Source organism: Ochotona princeps, chromosome 13 (genome assembly GCF_030435755.1).
Source record: "Ochotona princeps isolate mOchPri1 chromosome 13, mOchPri1.hap1, whole genome shotgun sequence".
NCBI classification, from domain to species: domain Eukaryota; kingdom Metazoa; phylum Chordata; class Mammalia; order Lagomorpha; family Ochotonidae; genus Ochotona; species Ochotona princeps.
The window spans coordinates 31,649,633-31,661,391 of record NC_080844.1 but is presented as its reverse complement, the minus strand read 5'-3'; the positions used below and the strand labels follow the sequence as shown (position 1 = coordinate 31,661,391).

The 11,759-nt window shown below is 54.5% G+C and overlaps 1 protein-coding gene across 2 annotated transcripts; it reads right to left on the bottom strand.

Moving 5' to 3' along the window:
- Nucleotides 1-3,986: 3,986 nt before the first annotated feature.
- Nucleotides 3,987-6,447, bottom strand: FAM241B (family with sequence similarity 241 member B). 2 transcript variants are annotated; one of them, XM_004583444.2, is made up of 4 exons: nucleotides 6,354-6,421; nucleotides 5,417-5,510; nucleotides 5,119-5,264; nucleotides 3,987-4,404 (listed from the first exon to the last, which is right to left on the bottom strand). In XM_004583444.2, the coding sequence occupies exons 3-4, from the start codon at nucleotides 5,227-5,229 to the stop codon at nucleotides 4,129-4,131; spliced, it is 387 nt and encodes a 128-aa protein (XP_004583501.1). In that variant the 5' UTR covers nucleotides 5,230-5,264; nucleotides 5,417-5,510; nucleotides 6,354-6,421; the 3' UTR covers nucleotides 3,987-4,128. The 2 variants fall into 2 exon arrangements, 1 of the variants encoding a protein (XP_004583501.1); XR_009246480.1 differs by lacking the exons at nucleotides 3,987-4,404; nucleotides 5,417-5,510 and having other exon boundaries at nucleotides 4,696-5,264; nucleotides 6,354-6,447.
- Between the last annotated feature and the right edge of the window lie 5,312 nt (nucleotides 6,448-11,759).

Here is an 11,759-nt window from a genome sequence, read left to right as displayed (position 1 = left end):
GAACCACCAGGCCCTGGAGCTGCGGCCCTTTGGCACTCAGGGCTGACCCTGCTGCAGCTGACAGAGGACCCGCACTCCGAGGCCAGGCACTGCAGGACTCTGCATGCTCAGGTGGTTTGTGTTTGGGATAGATGACCGAGAAAAAGGCAGGGCAGAAAACGGGCCTAATTGTATTTACTTGTATAAAGAGTAAGAAGAAATGAGCGTATTTGTGTTTGCACATGTTTGTCATTTCAGCTCTGGAAGGATTTAACAGACACTGTGCGCAGGAGGACAGGCTCAGACAGGGGAGAGTAAGGCATTTCTGCGTGTGCCTGTGTGTCGCCTGCCCTCGCAGCCATGGGGTCCTCACAGTTTGTTCAGGGTCCCACATGTGTCCCATTGTGGGGTCTTGGTTCCTGGCAAGGTGTGACTACCTTGGGGTGTCACACAAGATGTCTGTGAACAACTCCCAAAGGCCACACTGCAGCACAGCAGGGATAGTCCCTTGGGTGTCTCTGCAGTCCTCTGAACCTACCGGGGCAGCAGCTCAGCTGCTGGCCCGTCTCCAGCACCCTCCCTAGCCAGGGAGTCCCAGCCAGCAAACACTTGAACAAAGTCAGGCAGGCTCAGAGCCCTGGACAACACAAACACAGTGGCTGGCTGCACTGCAGCAGCGTCCTTTTATCATGGTGGATACAGTCATAGGTAACACTGAAATGTTGACCCACCACGGAGACTGACAGGTACTTCCCACATACCTGTGTACTGGGTCCTCCCACCCTGGCAGGTGCAGCGGGAACCTGGGTGTGCAGGCATGAGAATGATGTGTTCAAGTCCTTAGTTAAAAAGGCTGGAGACGAACCCAGGCACTTGGCACAGCAGAACCTAAAGCTGGCAGCAGGAAGATGCATAGCAGCCGGCCCGGCCCCCCCATGCTGAGTCCACTGCCTAGCACTTGATGTCATTGCTGTGAAGTTGTCTGCTGGCTTCAGCTCTGGGCAGCAACAGCTTCCTCCTTACAAGCTCTGAGTGGCAGAAGCCAAATGATTCAGCTCTGCCTCACCTCCTAGGGTCACACCTTGGTCACACACACACACCTGGGTATTCCACTGAAGCGCTCCAGCCACTTCCTCTCCAGCTGCCTCCTGCACCTCCTCCTGCTCCCCTTCCTTTGGAGCGCACTGCCCCACTTGTGACTTTCTGATGCAAATGTCAGGCACTCAGCCATGCAGGCCAGGCCTGGAGCTGGGGACAGCGGTCTTGAAGCCCTCCACCTCATAGAGTTGATGTGACAGAAGTTGTGGAGGGGTGGGGCTAGCTGTGTGCACCTGCAACAGGTTTCTAGGGGCTTCTAGGTGATTATGGCATGGCATAGCCAGGGGTGAATTGGCCGGGGCGAGTGGGGGCTCTCCAGGGGCCTGGACCAGAGTGACCACTCTGAAAGAGACAGGAGCTGTGGTCCGAGGGACAGTCTGCAAAGTGGCCTCTCCCCTCCTGAACCCTCTGCCTTAGGTGACTCTGAAGGGCCCCAGAGGGCAGGCCCCTGGGGTGCCCCTGCCTTTCTCAACAGTGAGGGGACTGTGGCTCTAGAAGTCAAGAGAACTATCCAATCCCACCAAGGGCAGAGCAGGGCTCACACACAAGCTGCCAGTCAGCCCTGGGCACACCCTTGCTCCCTGCCTTCAAGGTCAGGCATCTGAGTGGACAGTGGCCTGGCCAGCAGCCTGAGACTGCCCCTTCAGACTTAGAGCCAGAGGCCCCCGTGAGGGAAACGAACCCCAGGGTGAGGGACAGAGCTGACGAGATGGGGAACCACTGCTGGGCTTGATCCCAGGCTTGGGGTCTCCCTCTGGGGAAGAGGCTGGAGAGGGAAGGGCTGCGGAGGTGGCCCAGGCCTGGAGGTTGGGCAGAGCCAGCTCTGTGGCTCTTCTTGGGGACAGGAAGAGGTTGGGTCTGAGCTGAAAGAGAAGCAGCTCTGTTAGACAGCTGTGACACAAGTAAATGTCCCCCTGACATGCAGATACGGGTTCTGGGCAGGGTGCTGGGGAAGGAGGCATTTCCTGGAAACATGACTGGGGTGGATGAGGGGAATAGCATGGAGGCAGGCCTGTCTTGGGCGGGGGACACAGCAGGAGGAACCCACTCCTCAGAGAGCTCCCAGCTGAGATGCCAAGGCAGTAGAGACATTGCCCCGGCTTGATCAGTACAGGTGACAGCCCCGTGGAGAGCACCCGGACAGGAGCCTGTCAGCCACACAGGCTGCACAGTGCTGGGAGGGCTGTCCTGCCTGGTCTCAGGGACCCCAAGCTGGAGCAAACAGCCCGGAGCCCAACCTAGATCCCCAGTCCATTCTATTGTGTCTGGAGCTCCGTCGACTAGCGGAACAAGAGATGTCATCTCATCTGATGCTGTCCACTGCAGCCCAGCCCCCTCCCCACCAGGCCAGCCCCTCCACGCCTCACCTACACCCTCATTCTCCCGAGAGTGCCAGGGGTTGGGAATGGAAGCTAAACCAGGCAGCTTTGAGTGTGTGGGCTCAGACCTGCAGCCCTGTGTCCTCAGAGTCCCACAAAACTGAGAGGAGAAAATGAAGGAGAAAACCCAGCCCAGTGAGACACGCCATGGGCAGAAGGCAGCATAAGGGACTGGAGTGCTGAGTGCCAGGAGCCTCACCATGGTTGGCCAGGGCTGCGGGAGCCTAGGGACTCGGGAGTGTGTGGCTGACAGGCCGGGGAAGGAAAATCATGGGAGACAGCCAGGATAGCAGCCAGGGCTGGGTGCCTGCCTCCACTTACACAGACGCATCCCCCCTACCCACACCCAGCCCCCTCTCCTTTCCATGCTCATCATAATGGGCGCACAGGTCCCAACTGCTGCCAAGAAGTATACACAGAGAACATTCTTTGAGAAGGACGCCCTGTCCCAGTGCCTCAAACCTCCCCCAGGAATGTCTGTGATGAAGGCCACCAGGGCCAACAGCAGCAGCAGACACGAGACCCAGCGGCTGGGGGTGGGCAGAAAGACCAACCCAGGGGTGGGGTAGCAGGGCCCCATGCCCAGTCCACTCAGCTGTCCTGCTGCAGGCCTGGCACCAGCAACACATGCCTTCCTGCCTAGCCAGCCAACCCCCGTGGGCCCTGGGAGGTGGGGGAGAACTTCGTGCAAGGCCAGCCTCTCAGCACCTGAGTCCTGGGTCCCAAGTGGGCAGCCAGCACCCAGGGCTCCTCCTGCAGAGCCCCTGTGCAGACCCAGGAGCCAGAGCTCAGTTGTTCTCTCCTGCAGAGCAAGGCACCTTATCCACAGGCACTGCTTGCACTGTCAAAAGCCAGCGTGTTGCAGCCCGGGCTGCCACTGCCCCAACCTACACCCCACCTCTCCCAGCCCAGCATCCAGCCCAGCCATCCCTCCCAGAGGCCCCCTCTCCACCAAGCTCTCCTTCAAGTGCAGCACCTCAGGGTGAGCTGAGAAGTTCATCCAAGCATAAGGCTCATGCCCAGCCCCTACCCAGGACCATCTCAAAGCCATCTTCAGGGTCAAATGACCACCGCTCTCTTGCTCCCCAAACCCAGGCAGGTACCCGAGGCATCCCCCAGCACGTCGTCCAGCTCCACAAGCAGCTGCATGGTGAGTGGCGGATCTCTGCATGTGGACTCATCTTTACGTCAATCCATTTATTGAAAATATCACAGGAAGTACAAGACCAGTCCCCCTCCCCCCATCAGCAATAAAAGATGAGCAGAAAACATGTCACTGAACTGAATAGAGTGCTGGCATGGTCAGGCACCTGACACTCCCATGTCCTGCTCCCCGGGATGGGAGGCCAGCGGGAATGCCAAGGGCCTCAGAACATGCCAGCACCTGGGCAAGACTCTCCTGGGCATAAAAGGATGACAAGAAACCCGGAGAGAGTCTTTTTCTCACTCTGATTCCATACCCTGTACCACCCAAATATGTTTTAAGCAGACCAGGACAAGAATGGGACAGCCGGATCACACACTCTCATACTGAACATCACCAGGAAACGCAACCCCCGGGCCCTGCTACTTCACACCACCAAGGCTCCTCAGATCTCTTCCCCTGGGCACCTGCTCCCACACCAAGGCCCAGAAAGTCCTGCTTGGCATGCTGCCCTGCCAGACCCAGGGGTCACCGCTGACTCAGCTGGGACACCAGATAGACCAGGCCCACGAGCAGCAGGCCCCGGACGCCGAGCATCATGAGCAGGAACAGGAGCAGGATGGAGGTCACAGGTTCCACAGCGTGGTTGCCCAGATGCCACTGTGGGAAGCCCATGTGCATCAGCTGCCGGTTGAGGTCGTGGAAGGGGGACAGCGCAGCTCCCAGCCTGGCACCTGCCTGCTGCTGCTGTTGGCGGGGACCAGGGCCCCCTGGTGCGGCCCCGTGGCCCCTATGGAGAAAGCCCTGGAAGGTGAAGAGAGAGATGAACGGATCCTGTGGATAAGGCATGTGAGAGCCACGCCCTCCCCCTAGCCACAGCCTCCCTCCCAGCAGCCCCCAGACGCTGCTCTTTAGACTCCTAACAATCAGGCTGCACAGTCTCAGAGCACAGAATCTACTGGCGCAGCTTCCTTCACCTGCACTGCGGGTGAGCAGTGATGAGGCAGCTGGGACCATGGGGCACAGCCCCTGGGCTCATCCCCACTGACTCTCCATCCTCTTTCCCATCCAACAGATTAAAACGAGGAGGCTGGCTCCAGCAGGGTTTGCAAGCCAGGTTAAAAAAGACAGAGTTCTGGGGCTGGTGCAGTGGCACAGCATGCTAATCCTCAGTCCTGTGGTGCCAGCATCCCATATGGGCACTGGTTTGTGTCCCTGCTGCTACATTTCCCATCCAGCTCCCTCTTATGGCCTGGGAAATCAGCACAGGATGGCTCAAGACTCTGGGACCCTGCACCCATGTGGGAGACCTGAAAGAAGCTCCTGGATCCTGGCTTTGGATAGGCTCAGCTTCGGCCACTGCAGCCACTTGAGGAGTGAACTAGCAGATGGAAGATCTCTCCCTCTGCGTCTCCAGCTCAGCTAAGAGGCTTTGAGCTAGAGAACGGTCAGCAAGAGAGACTTGTGGGAGCACAGAAAGGTCAAGCACAGGGCAGACCAGGCAGGGCGGGCTCCTACCTGTCGGGAACTGCTGCTGCCGCTAGCTGCCGTGGCTGCTGCGGGGGCGGTGGTCCTCACCCGGGGGTCGTCGTCCTGCACGATCTCCCCATTGGCCAAGATCCGCACCATCCTGGCAGCAGCTGCGGGCCCTGGTGGGGCAGCACCTGCAGCGCAAGCCCAAAGCTGGGAGAAGCAGCCTAAGAGAAGCCAGGTGGCCTAGAACTCCCTGCCCCCACCCCACCCACCCCTCTAACCCCCACCTTCTTACTGATCTGGGACCAGGGTCACACCCAGGCTTGGGAACATATGTCCTGACCTCTACAAGCCGGCAGGAAGCTGTTCACCAGCAAGGGAGGGATGTTTGCTTCCACTGCCAAGTTCACGTGGGTCAGCCCTCCCAGGTGCTTCGTCTGATCAGTAAAAAGGAGGAACAAATGTTGGCCAGGCAAAAATCTCAGACACGGAGTCCTCCAAGGAAAACCAAGGCAGGGGGTCCTGGGAGAAGATCTGAGGAGCAGGCACCAGCTGGTGAGACCTGGGGAGACCCCGGCAAGGGCCCGGCACACAAACAGCGCAGCAGCCCACAGCTCTGGCTACACAGCAAGCCCCCAGAACCACCATCTCAACTGTCCTTCTGCTCTTAAACCAGATTTGGTGTGCTGTTCGCGGGGCGAGGCTAAGGGCTGGGCCCTCACCGTTCCCCACCATGCACCCCAGAGACCCCACCTACTGGGGCGACTTTAGAACCACCGTGGCCACCCAGCCCCGGAGCAGGGCCGACCTGGGCGCAGAGAGCACGCCCCTCACCTGGCCCTCCCCTCTCAGGTAACACCTGTCCAGCTTACCCCGGACACAGAGCAGACCACCTCCACCCCTCCCCCGTTCCGCCCGATGCGTTCCCAAAGCACGCAATGGGAAAGTCTCCATTCCCCGCGCCCCAAGGGTTGATCAGGAACCGGAGCCCCTCCCACGCCGCTCCCGGCCAAGGCCACTCCGGCTCGCGGGGTCGGCCTCGCTTTTCGCTCAGCACAAGGGGCGCCCAGCCCGCGCCCTCGGGCGGCGCTCTCCACGGTCTTTCTACATCGTCATCCTACCCGCCGGTGCGCCCGGGCCTCGGGGGCACCTGACAGCCCCAGGGCGAGCCGCCCTGGCCCTCGGCGCCACAGGCCCCGCCGCCTGCAGCCGCCTGCAGCCGCCTGCAGCCGCCCCGCGTCGCAGCCCCGGCCCCGCGGCCCCCGCGTGCGGACACCCACCTGCGGGGCCTGCGGCGTCTACTTGGCGACGGCGCCCGGCCCGCTTCCTCCCACCTGACCTCACAGGAAGCGCGCGCCGCAGGGGCGCGGCCGGGCGGCGACGCCGCAGCGCCCTCTGCAGGCCTCAGCGGGAATTGCAGTCGCCGGGAAGGAGGAAGAGCCAAGAGTGCTGCCTCAGGTTGGGGGATCTGAGGGCTCAGCGTGATTCTCCTGTTCTTTGCGGCTTATCGCGTGTAAGCACAGCTGCACCGGGCTGTTGTGGAGATGGGAGGCAGATATTCTGAGCAGGACAGGTGGTCGTGAGCTTTAACTAGAATCATCCATCAGCAGAGGGTGGGCACATGGTTGTGGAGTATCTATTAGAACCCCAAGCCAACCAGAGTCCCTCCCCACGAACGAGAACTTTGCTGTTCTGTGATACATCCTGGGTGTGGAGGTGTCTGACAAACCCATCACTCACCAGATGGTCCTGGGTTACACCATTCGCTATGAGCAGGGCCCTTGCAGGTGAGGCACAAGACCCAGCATCCCCAGAGAAGGAGAGGCCTGTGTGGGTTGCAGGAACCGGGGGAGATACAGGCCAGGAGCGCTTCTGGTTGCATCTGCTTCCACAGGGACCCATTCCAACCTGGGGTGAATCGCTGGTCAGAGGAGGAAGTAAAGGAAACCCAAACCAGCCCCCTGGGGCAGAGGGGAAAGAGTGTGAACTTAGAGATGGCTGAAAGTCTGGGTCACTTTTTCTTCTCCCTCAGGCTTCCCCTGCCCCGGGACTCAGTGATGGCTCCCAGGTGCAGGAGGGGGACTGGGCTTATTTCAGACCCCACACTGTCACTCCCACCTCAGTGACCCGAAAGGGCCACAGGAGCCAGACACATCATGGGACTAGCAGGGCTCCAGCCAGCCAATGATGAGCATAGCCTGACATTCCATACCTAATTAAGACTTAAACAAAGCCTGTGCCAGCTTCCGTGTTGGAAGGGGTATAAAACCCTCCAGCACATCCCTGTGCCTGCCTTTGTTGCCTAGTAGCCCCCTAGATCTTTCTCCTTCCTTTCTCCTCTTTCCCTCCCACTGCAGGGTAAAGGCCCGAGGGATCCCTCACAAACCTGCCATGGTTCCCTGCAGTCCGACAAGACCTCGCTCATTGGCCAGGCCTCAGCACCCTCTGAACTTGCTGGAACTCAAAGGTAGGAGCACAAGATCTGGGAGAGCGCATGGCTGCCAGGTCCTGACATGTAAACATGGCCTCATGGAGTGGAGCTGCTTGGCTCAAATGCAGTGAAGGAATTCCTGTGGCCCTGGGAACGACCAGGAAGCAGTGGGAAAGTTGCTGGGAGAGAAAGGGTCAAGTACACAGGTCCAAGAGGTGGTTCAGCGAAGGGCAGCAGCGCTGGACAGGTGATGCAGGGTCCTGAGAGGAACAAAAGCCTAAGAGAACACCTTGCATGGCCTGCAGACTGTGGGGCCCGGGACTTGCTGGCATCTAGGTAAGTCTCCAAGACATAAGCCCCACCCTGGATGTGTCCACTTGACTAGAGGCTGGGCTGCCAAAGAAGGGCATTAAGTGGACAGCCAAACAAGGGAATGAGTGGCCTGACCAAGTCAGGCGGGCCTCACCAGACCAAGCAGGAGCAGGCATTCCACCTCCATCACTGCTCACACAACCCAGGATGCGACCTTTATAGGCAGGGTCAACCTTGGCCACACAGTTCCCATGCTGCCCATGGAAAGAAGAACGTAGGTGAAATGGAAGCTAGTGACTTCTTTTAAATCAGTCTGTGACTTATAAAGTACAGATGCTCTTCAACTTACAATGAGGTGATTTCTTCATAAACCCATCAGAAGAGTTGAGGGCTGGTATAGTGGCATAGCATGCCAGTCCTCCACCTGTGGCACAGTATGGGCTCCAGTTTGAGTCCTGGCTACCCCACTTCTGATCCAGTGTCCTACAAATAGCCTGGAAAGCAGTGAAAGATGGCCCAAAGCCTTGGGATCCTGCACCCACGTAGGAAACTGGGAAGAAGCTCTAGGCTCCCAGCTCTGGCTGTTGCAATGAACCAGCAGATGGAAGATCTCTCTCTCTAACTCTGATTTTCAAGTCAAAAAAGTAAAACTTTCTTTTCAACTAAATAAAACTTTAAAAAAGAAATTATTGTAAGTTGAAAATGCATTTGATATACTTAACCTGCCAATAGCCCAGCCTGCCTTCAATATACATAGAGCACATAACGTGAATCTACAGTTAGACAAAACCATCACACATAAAACCCATTGGAACATAAAGTGCTGAATAACTCATTTAGTCCATTGACTATCAGACTGAAAGTGAAAACCAGAAAGGATGTGTGGGACTGGTTTAATTCCTAGAGTTCGATGGTTGCTTTTGCTCCGTCATAAAGTCAAGAAAGCATCAGTTGAATCATTGTCACTTGGAGCTCCTGAATTACAAATACCATGTCCGGTCCCTCGTTGAGCTTTCATTTCACCAAGTTTTCTATTTTCAAAGCCATTGATTTTTGCACTGCTATTATTGTTTCCTTCCTTCTTGCCTTGGGTTTATTTTGCTGCTCCCTTTGTAAGTGCTTGAGATAGGAGCTAAGATGATCTATTGAAGATTTTTCTTCTTTGATATATAAACACAGTTATTTCTTTTCGGCACTGGTTGAGCAATAGCCCACACGTTTTGACATGCATTTTCATTTAGTGCAGTACATTTTCACATTTCCTTCACCATTTTCACTTGAACTCCTGGAATATGTAAAACGGTATTTTGTCTAAAAAATCTTAACAGATTTTTCTGTTACTGACTTCCACGTTAATTCCCCTGTGGTCAGAGAACACAATCCATGAAAAGGTCATACTTTTTCATGCCTTTGGTTCTTGGCCCAGAATCCTCCATCACACATGACTAAAAGAAGGTATGTTCTGCTGCTGTAGGGCAGGATGTGCTGTGTGTCAGTCACGGAGTATTAGCTCGTTGGTGTTGAGCCCATTTCCTGTCTGGCTCTGTTAGTCCTGGAAAGGAGACTGAAGCCTCTAATGGCAGGCTTGTCTAATTTCTCCTTTCAGTCCATCAGTTTTATTCCCATATTTTGGAGTGTCGTTATGTGGTGCACACACATTTGGAGCCGAGCTGCCCTTCTGGTGTACTGCAGCGTTGTATGTAACACCCCTCTGTCTTGGGTACTTCTTCTTCTAATGCTGACTTGCCCTGATTTCCTCTCATTGATGTCTGCATGGCATCCTTCTTCCGTCAGTAGCCTTTCCACTTGCCTACATGGTTAGATTTGAAGAGAATTTCTCATACACAGCACATAGTTCTGTCCCGTTTCTTAATCCACTCTGGCAATCTGCCTTGTTTAGACTGTTACATTTGACATAATGATTGATCTGTTAGGACTGAAGCCTGCCAGCTTAGTTTTGTTACTGCTTCTTTTCTCTGTTGTTCATTTGTTTTATTTTCCTTGCCTTCTTGTGGTTTTCTTGAACATTCTCTGTACTTTTATTTTGATTTATCTGCAGCATTCTAAAGTGTATTTCTTTGTGTAGTTCATTTAGTGGTCATACCAGGAATTACATTAAATGAGCATGACTTATCCCAGTCTACTAGCATCACCATTCTAGAATTTTGGGTAAAGAATCTCTTTCTCTTTGCATTCCTTAACTCTCCCTTTTATACCATAATTGTCTTCAGTGTTTCCTCTACATGTATTTAGAGCCACATCAGACAGTGTTGTAACTTTCACTTTAACTGTCAAATATAAGTTATAGGGCCCAGCTCGGTAGCCTAGTGGCTAAAATTCTCACCTTGCATGCACCAGGATCCTGTATGAGCACTGATTCTAATTCCAGCGGCCCCACTTCCCATTCAGCTCCCTACTTGTGGCCTGGGAAAGTAGTCAAGGATGGCTGAAGGCCTTAGGACCCTGCACCCACGTGGGAGACCCGGAAAAAGCTCCTGTCTCCTGGCTTTGGACCAACTCTGCTCTGGCTATTTCAGCCACCTGGGGAGTGAATCAGTGGACAGAAGATCTTCCTCTCTGTCTCTCCTCTTTGTATATCTGCCTTTCCAATAAAATAAGTACAATAAATAAAATAAAATAAATCTTTTTAAAAATATATTATAATAAAATTCAAGGGTAAAAAGAAAGTCTGTTGCATTTACCCAGATGGAGGTCCCCTCTTTCTGTCTCTCCTTCTCTTTGTAAATCTGCCTTTCAAATAAAAATAAATAAATCTTTTTTAAAAATGAAGGGCACAAAATTCAGAGCACGAATCATGTGTATATGTGTGTATATGAAAGCAAATAAATTATTCTCTGAAATTCAGCAATTAGCGCTAGGTGACATGGTAAAGTTGTACCCATTATTGACCTGGCACTCAAAGTAACATTGAATCTCTTGACCCTATTAATGGTTTCATGGACCATAGCAGGGGCAGCACTATGGCATTGCAAGTTAAGCTTCTGCCTGTGGTGCTTGCATTCCATATGGACCCTGCTTTGAATCCCAGCTATTCCACATCCAATCCAGCTGCTCCCTGCTTATGGCCCAGGAAAGCAGTGGAGGATGGCCCAAGTGCTTGGGTCCCTACACCAATGTGGAAGACCCAGAAGAAGCTCCAAGCTCCCGGCTTTGGACTGGCCCAGCTGCAGACATTGTGGCCATTTGAAGAGGGAACCAGTGGATGGAAAATCTCTGTCTCCATCTCTCCTCCTCTCTGTAACTCTGGCTTTCAAACAAAACCAAGTAAGTCTTCAAAAAAATAATGTTAAATTGCATGAAGACTAGGGAGGGACTGAGCTAAAAAAAAAAGGAATGGTTTATCTAGTGGTGGCACATAAATGGATTTATTGATTCATCCGAGGCAGCCTGGGAGGGACTGGCCTCTACGGCCGGTCAACCTGGAAGTGAATTCTCTGACTTTGTTGCCGGCCAACTGCATAACCTTGTGCAATTGGCTTAATTTCTCCAGACTTTGATCATCTGTAAAACAGCTGTGATGACACTATCTTGTAAGTGGATGAAGGATTCTTAACGTGCAGTCAACAGTCGAGGATTTCCTGCATCAACATGCAGATGCTCTGAGAGCTGGTGCTGCGTGGGGCTCCTCTGAGGAGCCTTCCTCAATCACGGGCTTCGGGCCAGGGGATGCAGACACTGACCTCTCAGAACCTGCAGTTGATTCTCACACAATCTCCTGGGCACATGGGCCAGGCTGTGCTCTAACTCAGGCAAACAGCCCCAGCATGGGGTAGGCAGCTCTAAACAGACTGGAGCCAAAAGGCCCAGGGTGGAAAGAGGCAAGATGGCAAGGGAAAAGGAGCAGGTAGCGGTGGGGCAGCCAGGGAGGCTTGGGTGCCCTTCATTCCTCCCCCTCTTCCACCCTCGAGGAGAGCAGACACAA

Excerpts from the sequence above, each read along its gene's own strand:
- FAM241B (XM_004583444.2), bottom strand. The coding sequence starts at position 5,229 with ATGGTGCGGATCTTGGCCAATGGGGAGATCGTGCAGGACGACGACCCC. Across the intron at positions 4,405-5,118 it reads GCAGCAGCAGTTCCCGACAG|GGCTTTCTCCATAGGGGCCA; the intron begins GTAGGAGCCCGC and ends TTCACCTTCCAG.